Below are 24,931 nucleotides of genomic sequence, written 5' to 3'. Positions count from 1 at the left end.
AAACATGCTTCAAGCAGGAGGTGTCCACCTACAGTGGTGCTTCGGGGTGTGGCTCTCTTGGGGAGGTCGGTGGCATGTTCATGTGCAATGGTCTGAAGAGCATTGGATCCCACTTCCTGCCACTGAGCTGGGGGATGCTGCTTTGGTGACCAACAAGACTGTGCAATGCTCCGACTGAGAGGACATCATTTTGACATAATGATGTCTGAAAAAACCTACACTCGATCCCTCCGATGTCAACAACTACAGACCAGTATCCCTTCTTTCTTTTCTCTCCAAAACTCTTGAACGTGCCGTCCTTGGCCAGCTCTCCCGCTATCTCTCTCAGAATGACCTTCTTGATCCAAATCAGTCAGGTTTCAAGACTAGTCATTCAACTGAGACTGCTCTTCTCTGTATCACGGAGGCGCTCCGCACTGCTAAAGCTAACTCTCTCTCCTCTGCTCTCATCCTTCTAGACCTATCGGCTGCCTTCGATACTGTGAACCATCAGATCCTCCTCTCCACCCTCTCCGAGTTGGGCATCTCCGGCGCGGACCACGCTTGGATTGCGTCCTACCTGACAGGTCGCTCCTACCAGGTGGCGTGGCGAGAATCCGTCTCCTCACCACGTGCTCTCACCACTGGTGTCCCCCAGGGCTCTGTTCTAGGCCCTCTCCTATTCTCGCTATACACCAAGTCACTTGGCTCTGTCATAACCTCACATGGTCTCTCCTATCATTGCTATGCAGACGACACACAATTAATCTTCTCCTTTCCCCCTTCTGATGACCAGGTGGCGAATCGCATCTCTGCATGTCTGGCAGACATATCAGTGTGGATGACGGATCACCACCTCAAGCTGAACCTCGGCAAGACGGAGCTGCTCTTCCTCCCGGGAAGGACTGCCCGTTCCATGATCTCGCCATCACGGTTGACAACTCCATTGTGTCCTCCTCCCAGAGCGCTAAGAACCTTGGCGTGATCCTGGACAACACCCTGTCGTTCTCAACTAACATCAAGGCGGTGGCCCGTTCCTGTAGGTTCATGCTCTACAACATCCGCAGAGTACGACCCTGCCTCACACAGGAAGCGGCGCAGGTCCTAATCCAGGCACTTGTCATCTCCCGTCTGGATTACTGCAACTCGCTGTTGGCTGGGCTCCCTGCCTGTGCCATTAAACCCCTACAACTCATCCAGAACGCCGCAGCCCGTCTGGTGTTCAACCTTCCCAAGTTCTCTCACGTCACCCCGCTCCTCCGCTCTCTCCACTGGCTTCCAGTTGAAGCTCGCATCCGCTACAAGACCATGGTGCTTGCCTACGGAGCTGTGAGGGGAACGGCACCTCAGTACCTCCAGGCTCTGATCAGGCCCTACACCCAAACAAGGGCACTGCGTTCATCCACCTCTGGCCTGCTCGCCTCCCTACCACTGAGGAAGTACAGTTCCCGCTCAGCCCAGTCAAAACTGTTCGCTGCTCTGGCCCCCCAATGGTGGAACAAACTCCCTCACGACGCCAGAACAGCGGAGTCAATCACCACCTTCCGGAGACACCTGAAACCCCACCTCTTTAAGGAATACCTAGGATAGGATAAAGTAATCCTTCTCACCCCCCTTAAAAGATTTAGATGCACTATTGTAAAGTGGCTGTTCCACTGGATGTCATAAGGTGAACGCACCAATTTGTAAGTCGCTCTGGATAAGAGCGTCTGCTAAATGACTTAAATGTAATGTAAATGTAATGGCCATTGTTAAGCAAAAGGACTTGTTCTTTACAGTATTGTTGGTACAGTATAATCATTTAGATGTAAAAATACACATTTGTGATGGTGTAGGCATAAAGACAAACCTGTAAGCTTATACTGTGGGAGACAACTATGTACTTGTGTTTCTATACTTAAATATTGTCAAAGACAATTAGAAAAATTTGAGTAGATTGGGTTAACTCCAATAATAACAGGGCTGTTATAGGATATTTCCATTTGAACTCTTATTCTGTGTAGATTGTCCTGGTAGTTTTAGAATGAAGGTATTATCTGACCAATTATATGGCTATATATTGTGCATGATGTGGAAAAACAATAACATGGAATTATTCAAATGCTGCGAAATGATTTGATGCAATTTGGCGATATGTCAATGTAAAACGGTTTTAAATATTACTTTAAAATTAGCAAAAATGAGGAATAACATTTACATGAACTTTATAATTCACTTTTAGATCATGTAGAAGTAAAGGTGGCAACTGCTATTCACTTGGGGATATATTTGACACAAGTCAACAAAACAAAAAAACGTATCATGTAGAAATTTTACCCCGACTCATATATAGTACATTTTGATAAGAAAGAGGCAAGGTTTGTGGTTAAACAAAAGTATACTAATCTTTTACAGAAAGTTATTTTGTTCCAATTCAGTGGACACACTTTACTAATAAAGGTTGGAAAACCTATAAAGAAAATTGTGGGCCTTTAAAATGATGACGTATTAGTGTTTCAGACTACTATCAAATTTGAGGATAAAAACACATTTCATACTATGAACCAATAAAATGCGTTGAGATTACGATGATAAACTATGACACAATAAAATGCACTGAGATTACAATGAGAAACGATGAACCAACACTGTGTGTATACATCATTTATAAGATGTAATCATCACGTTATTGATGGCAATATTAAGCTTTAGTATTATTATTATGCTTCGGTGATAATCAGTGATATTATTTTGAACAATTGTTCATTGTTGATCGCTGGGAAAATGCAACAATACTCATATTTGTCTTTTCTTCAGGGGCTTCTTGGTTTACTGGTTCAGGTTTTCCTAAAGCATCTCCGTTACAGACTATTTATGGAACGTCCCCACACATTTTGCTCATGTGACCCAAAATAACCTTTAGCTCAAACAAGAAAGCCATGTCTTTTACCCAGAAATTCATTGGAAAATAGTCAGGTTTCCTATGTATAAGGCATTACTGTAACTATTGTATAAGGTGAATATAAGGCTACTTGACTCCACTGTCACCATTTGACAGCATGTAGTAGCCCTGTATCTCCACAGGAGGCAGTCTGGTCCTGGGTGGCTACAGGTAGGTGCTGGGAATGTCTGTGATGGCCAGGTGCAGGTACTCTGGCAGGCCGTCCTCCTGGCTCCCATTGGTCTCCCTCCTCCTGACTCTGGTGGAGAGGGTCTTCCTCTTCTCCATGCCGTTGGTCCCTGGCCCTCTGTTCTCCAGGCTGGACACGATCATCTCAGACAGATCCTGCTGTAGCCTCTGGAAGTTCTCCCTGAGGAGACAACCAGGGACAAGATGTTTGAATTATTTGACATACATAATACTCCATTTAGATATGGTTGATAGATACAGTATACGATCAGGATGGGTGGTTTCTACTCACGCTGTCGGGGGCGTTGGCAGGTTGTATTCTGTCCCTGTCACCCCTGTTAACCAGTATGTCATCTCATTGCCTTTACCCTATAATACATACACAAACATACAAATTGTTGGCATAATCTGAACTCTATACTCACAAAACCATCACATGGCTTTATGAACCCAGCTTACCTTCAGAAAGGTCTCTCCTCTCTGCTCATACTCAAACTTGCAGTCTGTCCGTTGGAGGATGTTTATGGTGGACTGGCTGACATGGATTCTTAGTGCTGGAGAGGAAGCATGAGAGGTGTCATCCTATGGTGAATATATGCTGCTAGAATGGAGCTGTGCTTGTGATAGCTGAGGAGAATGTACGTAAGTGTTCATGTTTGATGTGTCGGTGTCTGTGTGTGCTGTCTCTTACGCAGGCCTGTGGACTCCATGCGTGAGGCAGTGTTGACTGTGTCTCCAAACAGACAGTAACGTGGCATCTTGTTCCCCACCACACCCGCCGCACACGGCCCTGTAAATACACCAGACACAGTGAAAGCTAAACACACAGCAGGCAGTGAAAGTGTTGCTAACAGGACTGTATTGGCCCAATATTATGAACTTAAAATAAAACTAAATTGTGGGAAAATTAAAACTCCATACAAACTACTGTATGGGCCAGTTATGTTGTGCTGAGATGGGGTACCTGAGTGCACCCCGATGCGGATCCACAGGGGTATGCCCGGTAGGTGTTGGAGCTGGAAGGTCCCTACGAAAGCTAGGATGTCCAGGGCCATGTGGGCGATGTCCACTGCGTGCCGGTTGCCATTGCGCCGCGGCAACCCCGACGCCACCATGTACGCATCACCGATCGTCTCCACCTGGCAGAGAGAAGAAGAGACAATAACCCTCTGAAATGTCATCTGAATACAATAATAACATTTATATGAAAACTGTTTTCCCCACTCAACTATTCCATCTCAAATGGTATGAATGCTTTCAATTCCATAATACTACAGTAACAACAGTACTGTAGATTCTTCTTTAGTACAGTGGCTTGTAAAAGTATACACCCCCCTTGGCATTTATCCTATTCTGTTGCCTTACAACCTGGAATTAAAAAATATTTTTTGGGGGGTTTGTATCACTTGATTTACACAACATGCCTACCACTTTGAAGATGCAAAATATTTTTTACTGTGAAACAAACAAGAAATAAGAAAAAAACGGAACATTTGAGCGTGCATAACTATTCCCCCCTCCAAAGTCAATACATTATAGAGCCACCTTTTGCAGCAATTACAGCTGAAAGTCTCTTGGGGCATGTCTCTATAAGCTTGGCACATCTAGTCACTGGGATTTTTGCCCATTCTTCAAAGCAAAACTGCTCCAGCTCCTTCAAGTTGGATGCGTTCCGCTGGTGTACAGTAATCTTTAAGTCATACTTTGACTAGGCCATTCAAGACATTTAAATGTTTCCCCTTAAACAACTTGAGTGTTGCTTCAGCAGTATGCTTAGGGTCATTGTCCTGCTGGAAGGTGAACCTCCGTCCCAGTCTCAAATCTCTGGAAGACTGAAACAGGTTTCCCTCAAGAAGTTCCCTGTATTTAGCGCCATCCATCATTCCTTCAATTCTGACCAGTTTGCCAGTCCCTGCTGATGAAAAACATCCCCAGGGCACCATCCCCCATGCTTCACTGTGAGGATGGTGCTCTCGGGTGATGAGAGGTGTTGGGTTTGAGCCAGACATAGCATTTATGGATTTGGATTTAATGGTGCTCCGTGGAATGTTCAAAGTTTCAGATATTTTTGTATAACCCAACCTGGTCTGGAATTCTCTACAACTTTTTCCCTGACCTGTTTGGAGAGCTCCTTGGTCTTCATGGTGCCCCTTGCTTAATGGTGTTGCAGACTCTGGGGCCTTTTGGAACTGGTGTATATATACTGAGATCATGTGACACTTACATTGCACACAGGTGGACTTTATTCAACTAATTATGCGACTTCTGAAGGTAATTGGTATCACCAGATCTTATTTAGGGGCTTCATAGCAAAGGGGGTGGATACCTCTGCACGCACCATTTATCTGTATTTACATTTTTTGAAACAAGTTCTTTTTTTCATTTCACTTCACCAATTTGGACTATTTCGTGTATGTCCATTACACGAAATCCAATTAAAAATCAATTTAAAAAATAAATTACAGGAAAAACGCCAAGGGGGTGAATACTTTTACAAGGCACTGTATGTGAACATGTCAAGCCTCAGTCCCAACTACCTTGTATACATCATGGTGGTCCAGGATCCTGTCAAAGTTCTTGTAGATGTCGTTGAGCATGTCCACCACCTCCATGGGCATGCTGTACTGGCACAGGGTGGTGAAGCCCACGATGTCGCTGAAGTAGACCGTCACCTCATCAAACAGCTCTGGCTCCACACTGCCCGTCTCCTTCAGGGAACGCACCACTGGGCTGAGGAAGGAAGCAGGGGGACGGGAGGTTAGGCTGAGCGACTCCTTATTGTTCTGTTGGCTTCCAAAAGCTAAATAGGCTGGCAGGTGTGTTAAGGTTAAGCGTTAAGAGGATTAGGGTTGTAAGGGTTGAACCAGGATGTGGACATAACGCTCAGTTTAGGGTTAAGGTTAGGGTGATAGCTAGGGTTAGGGTTGAACCAGGATGTGGACATAAAGCTCAGTTTAGGGTTAAGGTTAGGGTTGTAGCCAGGGTTAGGGTTGAGCCAGGATGTGGACATGAAGCTAGTGTTAGAGTTAGGGTTAAGGGTTAAGGTTGAGCTGGGATGCATGACATACGCTGGCAGGAGCAGGAAGTTGAGCCTGTCAGCCCTGTCCCTCTCAGCCTTGTACAGAGAGGTTCTCTCCTCCACCAGGTGCTCCAGGTTCCTGGAGTACATCTGCAGCCGACGGATCAGGTTGTCCATGTAGCTCTCATTAGCCTGGTTGTGCAGGTTGCTGAATGATTGTGGAACATGGAAAAAATGACCAAATCTCTGTAATGGTAAAAGCCCAATAGCTCAGAAAATCTTTAACGAGAAAAATCCAAATTGGAGATTGTCTATCACTCCAACGTTTGCATTGATGGAACTCTACATTTCTAAGACGTCTGTATGTTAAACACAAATCATCTGTTCACATGCCATGGCTTTTGGTTTGTAAAAAGGGTTTTGATTGACTGAATGTACTGAGTGTACAAAACATTAATAACACCCGCCTTTTCCATGACATAGGCTGACCAGGTGAATCCAGGTGAGAGCAATGATCCCTTATTGATGTCGCTTGTTAAATCCACTTCAGTCAGTGTAGATGAAAGAAGAGACATTTTATTTAAAGAGAAGATCATTTTTAAAATATATATTTTTAAGCCTGGAGACAACTGAGACATGAATTGTGTATGTGTTCCATTCAGTAAAGTGCTTTGAATGGGGTATGGTAGTAGGTGCATGGCGCACTGGTTTGTGTCAAGAACTGCAACGCTGCTGTTGTTTTCACAGTCAACAGTTTCCTGTGTGTATCAAGAATGGTCCACCACCCAAAGGACATCCAGCCAACTTGGCACAACTGTGGGAAGCATTGGAGTCAACATGGGCCAGCATCCCTGTGGAACGCTTTCAACACCTTGTAGAGTGGATGTGAGGTGCAACTCAATATTAGGAAGATGTTTTGTACATTCAGTGTAGATTTGGAATATCAGGCATTTTGTAAACACACAAACAAACTCACACATCATGCACTCACACTCTCCCTCTCATAAAGCACTGGGCTTACCTGAATATCTTACCCAGAGATCCCTCTATCTTCTTGAAGTCTGGCCTCCTCTCTGGGTCCTCTTCCCAGCAGTTCTTTATCAGCATGTAAAGCTGCAGGAGACAAGTACAATGACAACCATACATACAAACTAACACAGATATGCATGCGTACGTGAGGAATAATGGCCTTGTACCTCCGCCTCGTTTTCTGCTGCTGTTTCAAAGTTCAGATCTGGCCTGAAGAAGCCAGTTTGACTTGGGTACTGCACCATGTACAGCTTCTCTGGGGAGGAAGGAAAGGGGAATTCAGTTGACAGACATGTCCTCATTTACAGTAAAATAATACGAATTTCACTCTCCTTTTGCATAATCCCTAGAATAGTAATAGATAACAGTGATCCCTAGTGAGCAGAAGTTGTATTTACATGTAATGGCCAGCAGGAGCCGCTGTTAAATTACCAGTGTGAAATCCATAGACATAAAAAACCTGATAACTTTGACTATTGCTGAAAACTGTTCTGCATGACTCTCTAAACTCTAGCCGCCAGACCGTTGTTACCTGCGACGTCGGAGCAGGCCTGGGTGAAGAAGGGCTTCTTCCTCAGTATGATCTCCTGAGCGATGATGGCAAAGCTGTAGACGTCGCCCTTCTGGGAGATCCCCTGCTTCCGGAGGTGTTCTGGAGCCGTCCACAAGTCTGACAGAAAGGAGAGGGACCAGAATGGGATATCAAATCACTCTCCTGCTTGAGTTTTTTACTAACTTCATGGCATAATACTTTCAGGTTGAATAATTTACTTGTGAGGGACATAGTGGGCTTCACCTTTGCAGGGGTTGAGGATGGTGTTGCAGCCAAAGTCTGTGATTTTGACCACCATGCGGTTGTCCACCACACAGTTTGAGGACTTCAGTCGGCCATGGACCTCAATGTTGCTGGTGTGGAGGTAGGACATGCCCTGAAACCGCCACCAGGGTGAGCCCCACACAGCTACAGCATGCAACACCAGTGGTTCCCAACCAGGGGTACTAGGACAACTGGGGGAACTTGGCCTATCCATAGGGGATACTTGAGAACTCATGAGACCATAGGGTTACTGGTTCAATGCACATGAGGGGGTAAGGGGTATCGCGGCCAGAGCAAAATTCAGTTGGTGGTACAGTTAGCAAAAAAGGTTGGGAGGCACTAGATTACACCATATTACAATGTCAGTGCATTTACCTACAGTAAACACATGGTACAACCAAACTACATAAGCATACCTTAGCTATGTCATACATGACTGATATCTTGAATTCCAAGTCCATGAAGGTCTTTTCAGGATAGGAGATTGTGTCATTAAGGACATACTGTAAAGACAGTGAATTACAGAGTTTACTGCAGTTCAGTTTATGCTTGAGTGTTTTTGTTTCTGCCTGGTAGGGTATTTGAAAACTGAGTGAATGTAACTGTGATTGTGACCCAGGCGCTGTCGGTAAAGGAGTCCTGTAATTAACATGTGTGTAAATGTCATTTGCTTATCATTGCACAATGAAGATATATGGGTGGAAAGTAGGCCACTGATTCCCACCATAAAGTCATGTTCTCTGCCAATCCTCTTACCCTCAGGGATCCCCTCTCACAGAATTCAAACACTCCAAACAGACCATACTCAAACTTCACCGTGCCATAGAACTTGGTCAGGTTGTAGTAGTCAATACGCAGGAGCTGAGAGAGGCAGAAAGAGAGAGAGGAAGCAGGAGAGAGAGAGGCAGAAAGAGAAAGAGGAAGCAGGAGAGAGAGAGAGTCAGTGTGAAAGACATCCTCTCATGGGTGATCATGACTTCCTCACACTTATCTACCTTTATCACCTAATTGCTCACATAAGGTTACATAGTCTATCTCCTCTGATTGACAAGGAGATGAAAGATTCCTCCATAGGGCCACAAAGCCACAAAACATACATACATAAATCCGCAAACCTCTGTTGTTCACATCAAGATAAGCAAATATATGGTTGACCTTGAGCTTGGGCCATATAGACACTCAAAATGGACACTAGATCAGTGGATAGCTGACTGGACTAGTGTTTGAATCGGCAGGTTAGGAGGAACTACGATAGCGGGGGAGAGGAAGTGACATCACTAGCAAGAACCTTACAGTGTTGAGCTCAATCCTCTGGATCTCACTGAAGTTGCCGTCTGTGTGTTGCAGCTCCTTCAGGATCACGGGCTGAAAATAATAGATCCATAATAATAGAGTAGAAGTTATGCCCATTTCAGCCTTTGAGAGTAGTTACTGGTGGGTCGTTCCTCCAATTCAGTGCATTTCAAGAAGTGTAACTGTCACAAAGAGCACATGTTCAGCTTCAAGAAAAACACTTTTTCACCATCTCAAGGGGTTAAATAAAAATATTACTATAGTAAGTGCCTATTAAGTGTCCAATAAAGTAACAGAGTTGACGATTTCATCTTAAATCAGCCATAATCCCCGTGTGACAGGGGAAATGGAAGCTTGTTGTGTGCAACAGGGGGTTGCAATTGAATGCATATTTTTAAAATTGTTCTATCGTTTCTAGCCTGTCTATCTATGGGTAACCTGGTTGACGTGTTATGCTCGAACCGCTCAGTTTTACACCACAAACACCAGAAAATTGCCACAAAGACTAGAACCAGCTCACTTGCTTTTTACACTATGATTTGACAATTAAGGGAAAGGGAAAGGGGATATCTAGTCAGTTGCACATCTGAATGCATTCAACTGAAAATTTTCCTCCGCATTTAACCCAACCTCTCTGAATAAAGATGTTTATTTTGAAAAACATTTTCTCTCTGAATAAAGATGTCTATTTTGAAAAACATATTTAAAAGGAATAGTTATACCATATTAACGAGAGTTCAGTTCAAATAACAGGGTTGACCTTAAAATGAGGAACAAACGTTAATTAACCACTAATCACATTAAATAAATAATAACCTTCAGAAACGACTTTGTCAAAGCAACTAGGGCTTTACAATGATGGTGAAATTCGGGGGTTAAGTGGGTTATAATCTTCCTAGAAGTCAGAGAGGGGGCACAGAGGGACATGTCACAATGCTGAATGTTTGGGGGCACAGAGGGACATGTCACAATGCTGCATGTTTGGGGGGCACAGAGGGACATGTCAAAATGCTGAATGTTTGGGGGGCACAGAGGGACATGTCACAATGCTGAATGTTTGGGGGCACAGAGGGACATGTCACAATGCTGCATGTTTGGGGGCACAGAGGGACATGTCAAAATGCTGAATGTTTGGGGGCACAGAGGGACATGTCAAAATGCTGAATGTTTGGGGGCACAGAGGGACATGTCACAATGCTGCATGTTTGGGGGCACAGAGGGACATGTCAAAATGCTGAATGTTTGGGGGCACAGAGGGACATGTCAAAATGCTGAATGTTTGGGGGCACAGAGGGACATGTCACAATGCTGCATGTTTGGGGGCACAGAGGGACATGTCAAAATGCTGAATGTTTGTGGGGCACAGAGGACATGTCACAATGCTGCATGTTTGGGGGGCACAGAGGGACATGTCACAATGCTGCATGTTTGGGGGCACAGAGGGACATGTCACAATGCTGCATGTTTGGGGGCACAGAGGGACATGTCACAATGCTGCATGTTTGGGGGCACAGAGGGACATGTCACAATGCTGCATGTTTGGGGGCACAGAGGGACATGTCACAATGCTGCATGTTTGGGGGCACAGAGGGCATGTCACAATGCTGCATGTTTGGGGGCACAGAGGGACATGTCACAATGCTGCATGTTTGGGGGCACAGAGGGACATGTCACAATGCTGCATGTTTGGGGGCACAGAGGACATGTCACAATGCTGAATGTTTGGGGGCACAGAGGGACATGTCACAATGCTGCATGTTTGGGGGCACAGAGGGACATGTCAAAATGCTGAATGTTTGGGGGCACAGAGGGACATGTCACAATGCTGAATGTTTGGGGGCACAGAGGGACATGTCACAATGCTGCATGTTTAATACAGAGGGACATGTCAAAATGCTGAATGTTTGGGGGCACAGAGGGACATGTCAAAATGCTGAATGTTTGGGGGCACAGAGGGACATGTCACAATGCTGCATGTTTGGGGGCACAGAGGGACATGTCAAAATGCTGAATGGCACCGGGGCACAGAGGGACATGTCAAAATGCTGAATGTTTGGGGGCACAGAGGGACATGTCACAATGCTGCATGTTTAGGGGGCACAGAGGGACATGTCAAAATGCTGAATGTTTGGGGGGCACAGAGGGACATGTCACAATGCTGCATGTTTGTGGGGCACAGAGGGACATGTCACAATGCTGCATGTTTGGGGGGCACAGAGGGACATGTCACAATGCTGCATGTTTGGGGGCACAGAGGGCATGTCACAATGCTGCATGTTTGGGGGCACAGGGGACATGTCACAATGCTGCATGTTTGGGGGCACAGAGGGACATGTCACAATGCTGCATGTTTGGGGGCACAGAGGACATGTCACAATGCTGCATGTTTTGGGGCACAGAGGGACATGTCACAATGCTGCATGTTTGGGGGCACAGAGGGACATGTCACAATGCTGCATGTTTGGGGGGCACAGAGGGACATGTCACAATGCTGCATGTTTGGGGGGCACAGAGGGACATGTCACAATGCTGCATGTTTGGGGGCACAGAGGGACATGTCACAATGCTGCATGTTTACACTTCAGCAAGTCTTTATTGATGTATTGAATTCTCCATGTGGTCTACATTAAAGGGCAATTCATTTAATATAATAGGCTTTTAAAATGTTATATTGGTGCACAAATCAAAGGGATGCAAAAGGCAATCTTTTCGCGGAACGACCCTGGTATGACAACTCACACCACGCCTTTAAGTCAGTTTATGGACCAAAGAGTGTAATGGCACCTTTTTGTCATAGCGAGCCCTGTGAATCTGGTAACAGCTGTCCTTCCTGTTGTCTTCATCGATCTGATATATAGAAAGAAAAGGGGATAAATAATGTGGAATTAACCGTCAACATTAATAAAATATCACAAGACTATAGGCATCCAATTAGATCCCTGGGTATTAGAGAACACAGGGAGTATCAGAATGTAAATGAAAGAATTTAAACCAACATCAGTGTAACACCAGCTTGTGTTGGCCATGAATTATGGGACTTTGAGAGATGACATACTAGAAATAGAAACAGACAGGCAAAAACATCATGACAAGGAGGAGGTGAGGGAGCTCACCTTCAGTGAGACCAGGCTTAACTCTTTCCCATCCAGCGGACTAATCAGGTCTTGGCTGATGTGGGACCACCTCTTTTGGTTTTGACGTTCCTTCATGTTCTGCCTATCGGCCATAAATCAAATCAAATCAGAGTTTCTTTGTCACGTGCACAGGATACAGCAAGTGTAAACAGTACAGGGAAATGCTTGCTTGCCAGCTCTTCCTCAACAATGCAGTAATGCTAAGTGTCAGAAAAATAGATAGGAGAATAAATATTATATACAAGGTCAATATCAGTTCCAATCAATGAAATGGATTCTGGTGACAGTTGTGTAATCAGGTTTAAAGTGACTGAGCAGAAGGGTAAATATAATAATAATAATAAGGTTAATAATAATAATAATAAGGTTAATAATAATAATAAGGTTAATAATAATAATAATAATAATAATAATAATAATAATAATAATAAGGTTAATAATATAATAATAAGGTTAATAATAATAATAAGGTTAATAATAATAATAATAAGGTTAATAATAATAATAATGATAATAATACGTTTAATAATAATAATTAGACAAACACAGAGGTGAGTGAGACATGTCATCAAGTAACAATGTGATTGGACAGAAGTGAGAACACAGAGGTTGGTGTGGTGCATATTTGACCTGTAGAAGATCAGAGCGATGGCAGTCACCACCACAACACTGACACTCAGGACGATCACAATGATATCCTTTGTCTTCAGATCTGGAATCACAAACATAGAATAGGTATTTCCCCCACCAATACTGTATCTTCGTAACAGAAACTTCAAAAGAGCTTGTGTACTAGAATAAACGTTGTACTGTTACTAGTAGCACTAGTGTTTATAAATAAAATAAGTGTTTGTCACATGTGTCGAATTCAGCAGATGTGGACCTTGCCATGAAATGCTTACTTTACAAGCCCTTAACCAACAATGAAGAGTCTTTAAAAAGTAAGAAAAATGTGCTAAATAAACTAAGGGGAAAATAGTAACACAATAAACAAACTATAACGAGGTAATGTACAAGGGGTAACGGTAGCGAATAAATGTGAAGGGGTGTGGCTTAGTCGAGGTATTTGAGATAATATGTAGGTAGGGCTAAAGTGACTATGCATAGATAATAAACAGACAGTAGCAGCAGTGTATTGGAATAGTGTGAACAAATGTGCATGTGTGTGTGTGTGTGTGAGTGTCCAGTGAGTGTACATTGAAATGTATGCACTCACTACTGTGTAAGTCACTTTGGATAAGAGTGTCTGCTGAATGACAGAAATGGAAATAAAATAAGGGGGTCAATGCAAATAGTCTGGGTAGCCACTGTTCAGCCGTCTTATCGCTTGGGGGTAGAAACGTCTACTGGCCTGTTACAAGAGCTTATACAGTGCCTTCAGAAAGTATTCAGATCCCTTGACTTTTTCCACATTTTGTTACGTTACAGCCTTATTCTAAAATGGATCAAATTGTTTTTGTTTTCCTCATCAATCTACACACAATACCCCATAATACCCCATAATGACAAAGCAAAAAAATATTTTTAGACATTTTTTAAAATGTATGTTTACGTAAGTATTCAGACCCTTTACTCAGTACTTGGTTGAAGCACCAAGTCTTCTTGGGTATGACGCTACAAGCTTGGCACACTTGTATTTGGGGAGTTTCTCCCATTCTTCTCTGCAGATCCTCTCAAGCCCTGTCCGGTTTGGATGGGGAGCGTCGCTGCACAGCTATTTTCAAGTCTCTCCGGAGATGTTCGATCAGGTTCAAGTCCGGGCTCTGGCTGGGCCACTCAAGGACATTCAGAGACTTGTCCTGAAGACACTCCTGCATTGCCTTGGCTGTGTTTTTAGAGTCGTTGTCCTGGTGTAAAGGTGAACTTTCGCCCCAGTCTGAGGTCCTGAGCGCTCTGGAGCAGGTTTTCATCAAGGATCTCTCTGTACTTTGCGCCGTTCATCTTTCCCTCGATCCTGACTCATCTCCCAGGCCCTGCCGCTGAAAAACATCCCCAGATCTGTGCCACGACACAATCCTGTCTCGGAGCTCTACGGACAATTCCTTTGACCTCATGGATTCGTTTTTGCTCTGACATGCACTGCCAACTGTGGGACCTTTTATAGACAGGTGTGTGCCTTTCCAAGTCATGTCCAATCAATTGAATTTACCACAGGTGGAAATTGAAGTTGTAGAAACATCTCAAGGATGATCATGGAAAATAGGATACACCTGAGCTCAATTTCGAGTCTTATAGCAAAGGGTCTGAATACTTAAGTAAATAAGGTAAACTTGCTTTCGCTTTGTCACTATGGGGTATTGTGTGTAAATTGATGAGGGAAAAAACAAATTTCATCCATTTTAGAATAAGGCTGTAACGTAACAAAATGTGGAAAAAGTCAAGTGGTCTGAATACTTTCCAAATACACTGTATGCCATTACCGTTAGGGTTGATTGGCTTGTCATCTGGCAGTTGGGACCCGGGCCAGGGCAGTGAGGGGGTGTTGTCCTCCACTCTGGTCTCATTTATGGACGTATCAAACACAAACAGGGTTTTGTACTGGAGGAGGTGCAATGACAGCGTTATTAAGTGATCATTAAATGATGTCCTGCTGCTGTTTAACAGGGGACAGACATGATGACCATTCCAACAGTTACATTGGATGAAGCCTACCTGTTTATCGATGGTGGATGTGTAAATCACAGAGAAGTTCACGTCCCTGTCCCCATTCTCATCCAGCACGTAGTGTCCCCCCATACCTGCACACAGACACTATTATGTCTAACCCTTTAGGAGCATCACCATTTATCCTCCTGAGCAGAAAACTGTTGACTGAAACACCTGCCCTTAACAACCAGTTGCTCCCTTATTATAGCATCAATAATCACCACTGTGAGCAACAATTCCAAAGAAATTGAGGCTATGACCTAGTGCTATACTCAAGGTTCAGGTTGGGAAATGTTATCTAATACAAGAGGTTGCAGAAGACATATAACCCGCTGAAATACTATGGTCCTCAGCTTTAATTGACAAAATGTGAAATATTGTCCATAAAAGTCAGCAAAGAGAGAACACTCCAATTAGCCATGTACTGCACTGTAAAATAAATCTAAGTGAATGGGTTTCTGCATAATGTGTGGCTTTTTGTTCCTGTGTGGAGAATGACGGTGGTGTGACAAAAATGAAACATTTACTGTTCTGGTTTGCGCAAGTTCCCGTTGGACAAGAGTCAAATATCAGATGCTAAAGGTTGCCGCCGAGCAGCTTTGCCAAGTCCAACAAGTATAGGTTCTCACCGTTGCCTGCCGTAAAATGTTATGGTGTTTAAATGGAGGACTGAGGACAGGATGGACCATGGCCCTGGCCATTATGCCCTCCTATACCTTGAAAAGAGACATTCCTGAAGGGGTTTACATCGGAGAGCTCTGTGGTGGTGGACTGTGTTGCTCTGCCTCTCAGCTCACTGGTCAACCTCTGCCTCAGCACATGGCCAAAGAGCAACACACCGTCATGGTACCCCGCCACATAGTCATTTAACTTCTGCAACAGGAGAGGAGAAGCAGTCAGGAAGACAGAGAGAGAGAAGTGTTATCTCTGTTTAGACTTTAGGAAGTCAGACGGACTGAGGAATGAAGACAGATGAGTTGAGCAGAGACTAACCGTGCTGTTGTAAACTACTGTGTTGTTGTATTGTCTCTCAGGCAAGGTGAGCACCAGAACATTGTCCATGCTTGGGTTGGCAGTCATGTTAGTGTGATACCCATGGCTAGAAGATAGAAAAGTTACATGGTTTCAACTTTCAATCAGTGCCCTCAAAAAAACCCAATGTAATGTAGTGTAACAAACGACCAAAACCAGTCTCACTTATAGATATCGATGAGGATGAAGACAATTTCTGGGGGAATCGTTGTTTCGTTCTTTATAGTGGTGATGTCATCTGGGGTTCCACAGAGAATAAATACTGGAAAATATTGTGCAGGGGCTATAAATCTGTGTGATGAAATAACATCTAAAAGATTGCAGCTAGGTTCCAAAAGTTTTGTTTTAAGTATCCATTGATTTATTTCCTATTCGGGGTGGAACAAGTGGCTGGAGTGTAAGGCATGGATAAGACTTGAGAAGGTATTGAAGAAGACAGAGGGAGATACACACCGTTGCTGTGTCTGTTTTCAGACTGAATAGCTTTCTTTAGCTCTTTCTTGCTGCGCAGCATCTCTCTTGAGATTGACATAGCAAACTGGACCGAGGGTGCCTCCAGCGCATTGATGTACCTATGACGATGGCAAAAGGGAAGTGATGTAACGGTGCACCATGGAGCACCCAACAATAAACTCTTCTCTCCCAGACATCAAACGTACTTTAGATATGTATGTTACAGTGTTACAATCTACCATACACATGCAATGAGCATCTCTGTACTGTCTGTATGTGTGGACGTGGCAGAAATCCCCTTTCAAATGCACAGGTGTTCCATCTCACCAAAAACAGTCTTCAGTTTGGTCTGCCTTCTTGTAGACATAAGCCCTCCTCCAGTGCATCTTCAGACCATGTCTGGTGAAGTTCCAGAAGTGGACAAAGAAGTTGGAGATCTTGCGTGCCGGGGGCAGCAGGCGGGACAGGTTGGCCTTGTAGTCACAGGACAGACCGAAGCTCCCGGCAGAGATGATGGGGATAGTCAGGGTCAGGCCTATCTCCACGCTGAGACACACAGACCGGGGGTCACAATCTGTCCTTATTTTACAGGACAGCATATTATAAACCAGCATAACAATAAACAATGTTATCATAATCACCTAGTGGGTCATTTACCACACGTTAATCAACTACTAATAATCAGGCAAAACAAATACTTGTTCAATGGGGATGACAGAGACGGGGATCATTAACATGTGTGTGTGCGTGCAAGACAGAGAGAGTACTTACTCCACCATAAAGAAAGTGGCAAATGTACAGGAGGGTCCCAGCATGGCACATCCCACCTCACCTTTAGTCTGGAGCACAAACAAATATGTACATAAACATAGGCACTCATGTTGTTGAGTAATGGGGAAGGGCTTGTCCCTCTCTCTTACTCTTACTGAAATAATGTCATCTTTATTCATTTTATAGGCCCTCTTCATCAGCCCAATTTTAATCTGACTGAAATGACTGCTTAGTCTCAGTATAGTAATTGCAGTATACATCAGTAGGAATGGAAAATTCTCCTCCTGATGTCTTAGAACAGTTTTACTAGCCAAGCGGATCCGCCAACAGTGAATGGTCGAAATTACACTTCAATGGCAATTCATCTTCTCATCTGCACATCAAAATCAGTCTGTCAGTCAACATATAGAGTTGAAGTCGGAAGTTTACATACACCTTAGCCAAGTACATTTACATTCAGTTTTTCACAATTCCTGACATTTAATCCTAGTAAAAATTCCCTGTTTTAGGTCAGTTAGGATCACCACTTTATTTTAAGAATGTGAAATGGCAGAATAAAAGTAGAGAGAATGATTTATTTCAGCATTTCTTTCTTTCATCACATTCCCAGTGGGTCAGAAGTTACATACAATCAAATAGCATTTGGTAGCATTGCCTTTAAATTGTTTAACTTGGGTCAAATGTTTAGGGTAGCCTTCCACAAGCTTCCCACAATAAGTTGGGTGATTTTTGTCCCATTCCTCCTGACAGAGCTGGTGTAACTGAGTCAGGTTTGTAGGCCTCCTTGCTCGCACACGCTTTTTCAGTTCTGCCCACTAATGTTCTATAAGATTGAGGTCTGGGCTTTGTGATGGCCACTCCAATACCTTGACTTTGTTGTCCTTAAGCCATTTTGCCACAACTTTGGAAGTATGATTGGGGTCATTGTCCATTTGGAAGACCCATTTGTGACCAAGATTTAACTTCCTGACAAATGTCTTCAGATGTTGCTTCAATATATCCACATCATTTTCTTTCCGCGTGATGCCATCTAAATTGTGATGGCAAAGCACCCCCACAACATGATGCTGCCACCCCGTGCTTCACGGTTGGGATGGTTTCCTCCAAACATAATGATGGTCATTATGGCCAAACAGTTCTATTTTTGTTTAATCAGACCAGAGGACATTTCTCCAAAAAGTATGATCTTTGCCCCCATGTGCAGTTGCAAACCGTAGTCTGGCTTTTTTTATGGAGGTTTTGAAGCAGTGGCTTCTTCCTTGCTGAGTGGCCTTTCAGGTTATGTCGATATAGGACTCGTTATACTGTGGATATTGTTGCGTGCCTACTGAAGATAAGTGAGGAGTCAAACGCAGGAGAGCAGAAATATCAGTGTAGCGTGTAACTTTTAATCAGGACAAGTCCAAAACAAACACAGTCCAGTACAAATGCCCAAAATCCAATGGGAACAAACAGTTCACCCGTAAAGCGTAGAACCACAACGCACCTTACTAAAATCACTACACGCGAAAATACACTGAGGCAAGCCTCCACAAGCAACAAGGATAAATAATCCCGCACAAACCTAAGCGGGGAAACAGGGGTAAATATACACACAGAAATCAAAGCAAATGAAAACCAGGTGTGACAGAACCAAAGACAAAACAAACGGAAAAGGAAACATGGATCGGTGATGGCTAGTAGGCTGGTGACAGCGACGCTGACCGCCGAACCCCGCCCGAACAGGGAGAGCAGCCACCTTCGGTGGAAGTCGGTACAGTACCCCCCCCCACCCCTGACGAGCGGCCCCCGCAGCGCGTCAACACCGGCCTCGAGGACGACCTGGAGGACGAGGCACAGGGCGATCCGGATGGAGGCGGTGAAACTCCCTCAGCAGAGATGGGTCTAATACGTCCTCCACCGGTACCCAGCATCTCTCCTCCGGGCCGTACCCTTCCCAATCCACAAGGTACTGAAGGCCCCCCACCTGATGTCTTGAGTCCAGTATGGACCGAACTGCATACGCCGGGGCCCCATCGATGTCCAATTGGGCGGAGGGACCTCCCGCACCTCAGCTTCTTGAAGTGGACCAGCCATCACTGGCCTGAGGAAAGACACATGAAACGAGGGGTTAATACGGTAATAAGGGGGAGCTGTAACCTGTAACACACCTCGTTTATTCTCCTCAGGACTTTAAATGGCCCCACAAACCGCGGACCCAGCTTCCGGCAGGGCAGGAGGAGGGGCAGGATTCGGGTCGAGAGCCAGACCCGGTCCCCCGGTGCGAATACCGGGGCCTCACTGCGGTGACGGTCAGCGCTAGCCTTCTGCCACCCTTCAGCCTGTTTCAGGCACCCGTGAGTGGCCTCCCAGGTCTCCACCACAGGTCGTCCACCACAGGAGTCTTGGTCTGGCTCTGATGCCATGGTACCAGAACCGTCTGATAACCCAACACACACTGAAAGGGCGATAAGTTAGTAGAGGAGTGGCGGAGTGAGTTCTGGGCCATCTCTGCCCATGGAATGAATATTGCCCACTCCCCTGGCCGGTCCTGGCAATACGACCGCAGAAACCTCATCCTGGTTTACTCTCTCCAACATCCCATTACTCTCGGGGTGGAAACCTGAGGTAAGGCTGACCGAGACCCCCAGGCGTTCCATGAACGCCCTTCAAACCCTGGACGTGAATTGGGGACCTCGATCAGAAACTATGTCTTCAGGCACCCCGTAGTGCCAGAAGATGTGTGTAAACAGGGCCTCCACAGTCTGTAGGGCCGTAGGGAGACCGGGCAAAGGGAGGAGACGACAGGACTTAGAAAACCGATACACAACAACCAGGATCGTAGTGTTGCCCTGTGACGGAGGAAGATCGGTCAGGAAGTCCACCGACAGGTGTGACCAAGGCCGCTGTGGAACGGGAAGAGGGTGTAATTTCCCCCGGGGCAGGTGCCTAGGAGCCTTGCACTCAGCGCACACCGAGCAGGAGGAAACATAAACCCTCACGTCCTTGGCCAAAGTGGACCACCAGTACTTCCCACTAAGGCTTCACACCGTCCTACCGATGCCCGGATGACCAGAGGGGGACGTGTGAGCCCACCAGATCAATCTGTCACGAACATCAAACGGAACGTACACCCGTCCAGCTGGACACTGAGGTGGAGTAGGAACGTGAACGTGACGCCCGCTCGATGTCCGCGTCAACCTCCCATACCACCGGTGCCACCAGACAAGAGGCCGGAAGTATGGGAGTGGGATAGATGGACCGCTCCTCTGCATCATACAATCGTGACAGTGCGTCCGCCTTAGTGTTCTGGGAACCCGGTCTATATGACATCGTAAACTGAAACTGGGTAAAAAACATAGCCCACCTTGCCTGGCGAGGGTTCAATCTCCTCGCCGCCCAGATGTACTCTAGATTAAGGTGGTCAGTCCAGATGAGAAAAGGGTGTTTAGCCCCCTCAAGCCAATGTCTCCACACCTTCAGAGCCCTAACGACAGCCAACAACTGCCGGTCCCCCACGTCATAGTTTTGCTCCGCCGGGCTGAGCTTCCTCGAAAAGAAAGCACAGGGGCGGAGCTTCGGTGGCATACCCGAGTGCTGTGAGAGCATGGCTCCAATCCCAGCCTCGGACGTGTCCACCTCCACTATGAATGCCAAAGAGGAATCCGGATGGGCCAGCACGGGAGCCGAGGTAAACAGAGCCTTCAGGTGACCAAAAGCTCTGTCCGCCTCAGCCGACCAGCGCAGATGCACCGGCCCCGGCTTCAGCAGTGAGGTAATGAGAGCAGCCACCTGACCAAAGCCCTGGATAAACCTCCGGTAGTAGTTGGCAAACCATAAAAACCGCTGCACTTCCTTTACCGTGGTGAGAGTCACACTCTATCACCAACCCCGTGGAAATACAATATCCTAGGAAGGAGACGGCCTGTTGGAAGAACAAGCATTTCTCAGCCTTGACGTACAGGTCATGCTCCAACAGTCGCCCAAGTACTCTGCGCACCAGAGACACATGCGCGGTGCGTGTAGCGGAATATATCAGAATGTCATGATATAAACCCTGCCTGCCTGAGTAGGTCCCTGAGAATCTCGTCTACAAAGGATTGGAAGACTGCTGGAGCATTCTTCAACCCATACGGCATGACGAGGTACTCATAATGACCTGATGTGGTACTAAACGCTGTCTTCCACTCATCTCCGTCCCGGATACGCACCAAGTTATACACGCTCCTGAGATCCAGTTTTGTGTAGAAGCTTGCGGTGAAATGACTCAATCGCCGTGTCGATGAGAGGTAGTGGGTAACTGTACCACACTGTGATGGAATTTAGACCTCTATAGTCAATGCACGGGCGCAGACCTCCTTCACAAAAAAAAACTTGAGGAGGCAGGTGACGTGGAGTGCCGAATGTACCCCTGCCCCAGAGATTCAGAGACACATGTCTCCATAGTCACGGTCTCTTCCTGTGACAGGGGATACATGTGATTCCTGGGAAGTGCCGCGTCTACCAGGAGATTTATCGCACAATCCCCTCGTCGATGAAGTGGTAATTGAGTCACCTTCTTTTTACAGAAGGCGAGAGCCAAATCGGCATATTCTGGAGCCTTGGTCTGGACTCTCCACCGTGGTAGCACCTATGGAAACTCCTACACATGAGCACTCTTCTTTTTTTCTTTTATCTTTTTAAAATTTTTACCCCGTTTTCGTGGTATCCAATTGTTTAGTAGTTACTATCTTATCTCATCGCTACAACTCCCGTACGGGCTCGGGAGAGACGAAGGTTGAAAGTCATGCGTCCTCCGATACACAACCCAACAAAGCCGCACTGCTTCTTATCACAGCGCGATCCAACCCGGAAGCCAACCGCACAAATGTGTCGGAGGAAACACAGTGCACCTGGCAACCTTGGTTAGCGTGCACTGCGCTCGGCCCGCCACAGGAGTCGCTCGTGCGCGATGAGACAAGGATATCGCTACCGGCCAAACCCTCCCTAACCCGGACAACACCTAGGCCAATTGTGCGTCGTCCCACGGACCTCCCAGTTACGACAGAGCCTGGGCGCGAACCCAGGCTCTGGTGGCACAGCTGGCGCTGCAGTACAGCGCCCTTAACCACTGCGCCACCCGGGAGGCCTGAGCATTTTTCTGACCACCCCTTCAGAGCCCTCTGTTGCCACGAGATCATGGGGTTGTGACGGGCCAACCAGGGTATCCCCAGCACCACGGGTAACGCAGGTGAATCAATAAGAAAGAGCCCCGCCCGAACAGGGAGAGGAGCCACCTTTGGTGGAAGTTGTGACAGATATAGATACTTTTGTACCTGTTTCCTCCAGCATCTTGACAAGGTCCTTTGCTATTGTTCTGGGATGGATTTGTACTTTTCGCACCAAAGTACATTCATCTCTATGAGACAGAACGTGTCTACTTCCTGAGTGGCATGATGGCTGCGTGGTCCCATGGTGTTTATACTTGCGTACTATTGTTTGTACAGATGAACGTGGTACCTTCAGGCGTTTGGAAATTTCTCCCAAGGATGAACCAGACTTGTGGAAGTCCACAATTTAGGTCTTTGCTGATTTCTTTAGATTTTCCCCTGATGACAAGCAAAGAGGCACTTGAAGGTAGGCCTTGCAATACATCCACAGGTACACCTCCAATTGACTCAAATGATGTCAATTAGCCTCTCAGAAGCTTCTAAAGCCATGTAATCATTTTATTGAATTTTACAAGCTGTTTAAAGGCACAGTCAACTTAGTGTATGTAAACTTCTGACCCACTGGAATTGTGATACAGTGAGTTATAAGTGAAATAACCTGTCTGTAAACAATTATTGGAAAAATTACTTGTGTCATGCACAAAGTTGATGTCCTAACTGACTTGCCAAAACTATAGCGAACAGGAAATAGAAATTTGTGGAGTGGGTGAAAAAATGAGTTTTAATGATTCCAACCTAAGTGTATGTAAACTTCCGACTTCAACTGTAATTCAAGTAGCAATGGTCTCCTGGAAGAGATGGTATCAAGATGGGAATGGACATTACTGTCTAAAAAAGACTGGCTCACATGCAGGGACTTGAGTATCTCCACTCCCTCACAGGTGCTGCTCCCACAGCCTCTTCGTTTGTACAGAGTGGTGTTAAACCCATTGAAATTGGCCGTTAAATTGGTGTTCAAACCTTGGCAAGGGAGAGAGGAGGATGAGATAGGAGGATGAGATAATAACTGTTATCGAGCATAATGAAATGTCCAATAGGTGTGTGTGGTAGGATACAGCTGAATTTAGTTTAATCACTGACATGTTTGTTTTATGTTGAAATGAAAAAAATAAATGCATGTTTCTGTACCTGCTGCCATGTTCAGTTGCCTGTCCGCTTCAATCGCTTGCAACACTGCACCCTTTACAAACCTGAGGCTCCAGTCTGAGGTTTGATCCTCCAAAAGTACAACGTTCATGGTGTATTTGGGTTTGGATTTCATGCACTTGTCCAGCATTCGGCTCTCAACAAGTGCCACAAATAAGACTCCCACGCAAAGAAAACAATGTGAATTCAGCATTTTGATGCTGTATAGAACAGGATTTTTTTTTAAATACTGTAAAAAAGACTCCACTATCTAAATCCCGATGTAGAAATTCTTAACATCTTTAAAGACACACCCTTAAAGGTTACAGGCTACTCCAAACCAAAAAGGTAGAAAAGTTAGAAATAGAAATAAAAAATATTGTTTTAAAAAGCGGGACTGTAAAAATAAAAAAATCTACTTGAGTAAACTACTTCAATTCTTAGACAGGCTAAATATAAAATGAAAAATAATGGACAGACCATCAAATACAAAAAACAAATGAACACTAAGTTAGTTGCAATCACAGGAGACACACCTACCAGAGCTATGGTAGAACAAGAACAAATGGGATAGAAAGAAGTAGTTTATGTCAGCTCAACCAACTCTCTGGAGAAAGTCATGGTAAATTAACAAAAAAGTAGACAACCCTCTGATATTAAAAGTAGAAAGGTTTGAAGGAGTAGCAAAGGCAATAGATCCACCAGTGAGCGCTTCAGTGAGATAGTACCTGCCAGCCACTCTGTCCCACGCGTTAATGAACAACCACCAGTTGTGCACACAGAAGAGGGAGGGCAGCTATGCCTGACACCTACAGTTAATTTATTTATATATCTCAATATGAAACTGAATGATTTAATTATGTTTATAAACATGCTATTTGTCGACCCTGTTAATTTATGGGAATAATCCTGTAGTATGCAGAACACCCTATAGAAACATTGTAATTGCCCTTATTAACTTAGTGTAGGCCCTACAATAATCTACTTGCCTCTGAGAATGTATCTCTTTAAGCATGGCCTTTATTGAGTCTCTATTGTTTCCTTGTATAGGATACAGGTGAGTAGGCCTAAATCCAATGTTCAACTGACTAGCAGAAGGAATTGGAGGAAACAATGTGTTTCTCCTAATGAGGATTAGGAGAAACGAAAATACAAGAAAGGAAAACAAAGACAAAGGAATGTTGACCAGTTCACAAGGAGGTATGTGAAAATCAAACAGGTAGATGTGAAATCGTATTGAGGACAAACAGATGTGAAATCAATGGAAATGACAGAATTATTATACAGCAACACAGTCTAGAATGCCCCAGAAACTCCATGTTCAGTAGAACGGAG

The 24,931-nt window shown here is 45.1% G+C and overlaps 1 protein-coding gene across 3 annotated transcripts; it reads right to left on the bottom strand.

The window, feature by feature from the left end:
* Window positions 1-1,741: 1,741 nt before the first annotated feature.
* LOC115110523 (guanylyl cyclase C-like) lies at window positions 1,742-24,342 on the bottom strand. 3 transcript variants are annotated; one of them, XM_029636255.2, is made up of 27 exons: window positions 23,600-24,342; window positions 23,319-23,431; window positions 17,283-17,350; window positions 16,839-17,057; window positions 16,512-16,630; window positions 16,224-16,320; window positions 16,020-16,125; window positions 15,743-15,899; window positions 15,033-15,118; window positions 14,801-14,918; window positions 13,011-13,092; window positions 12,360-12,462; window positions 12,031-12,093; window positions 9,247-9,318; window positions 8,710-8,814; window positions 8,370-8,456; window positions 7,933-8,065; window positions 7,669-7,806; window positions 7,304-7,392; window positions 7,129-7,220; window positions 6,157-6,315; window positions 5,626-5,818; window positions 4,053-4,227; window positions 3,780-3,878; window positions 3,548-3,642; window positions 3,381-3,457; window positions 1,742-3,269 (listed from the first exon to the last, which is right to left on the bottom strand). In XM_029636255.2, the coding sequence occupies exons 1-27, from the start codon at window positions 23,808-23,810 to the stop codon at window positions 3,065-3,067; spliced, it is 3,261 nt and encodes a 1,086-aa protein (XP_029492115.2). In that variant the 5' UTR covers window positions 23,811-24,342; the 3' UTR covers window positions 1,742-3,064. The 3 variants fall into 3 exon arrangements, with proteins under 3 accessions (XP_029492115.2, XP_029492116.2, XP_029492118.2); XM_029636256.2 differs by lacking the exon at window positions 23,600-24,342 and adding an exon at window positions 19,249-19,365 and having other exon boundaries at window positions 23,319-23,407; XM_029636258.2 differs by lacking the exons at window positions 23,319-23,431; window positions 23,600-24,342 and adding exons at window positions 19,249-19,365; window positions 20,629-21,431.
* Window positions 24,343-24,931: the final 589 nt, after the last annotated feature.

Source organism: Oncorhynchus nerka, linkage group LG26, assembly GCF_034236695.1.
Source record: "Oncorhynchus nerka isolate Pitt River linkage group LG26, Oner_Uvic_2.0, whole genome shotgun sequence".
In the NCBI taxonomy this organism is placed as follows: Eukaryota; Metazoa; Chordata; class Actinopteri; order Salmoniformes; family Salmonidae; genus Oncorhynchus; species Oncorhynchus nerka.
This window is presented reverse-complemented; position numbering and strand designations above follow the sequence as displayed.

Excerpts from the sequence above, each read along its gene's own strand:
- LOC115110523 (XM_029636255.2), bottom strand. The coding sequence starts at position 23,810 with ATGCTGAATTCACATTGTTTTCTTTGCGTGGGAGTCTTATTTGTGGCA. Across the intron at positions 5,819-6,156 it reads AACTTCCTGCTCCTGCCAGC|CCCAGTGGTGCGTTCCCTGA; the intron begins GTATGTCATGCA and ends TTCCTTCCTCAG. Across the intron at positions 3,458-3,547 it reads GAGGAGAGACCTTTCTGAAG|GGTAAAGGCAATGAGATGAC; the intron begins GTAAGCTGGGTT and ends TATGTATTATAG.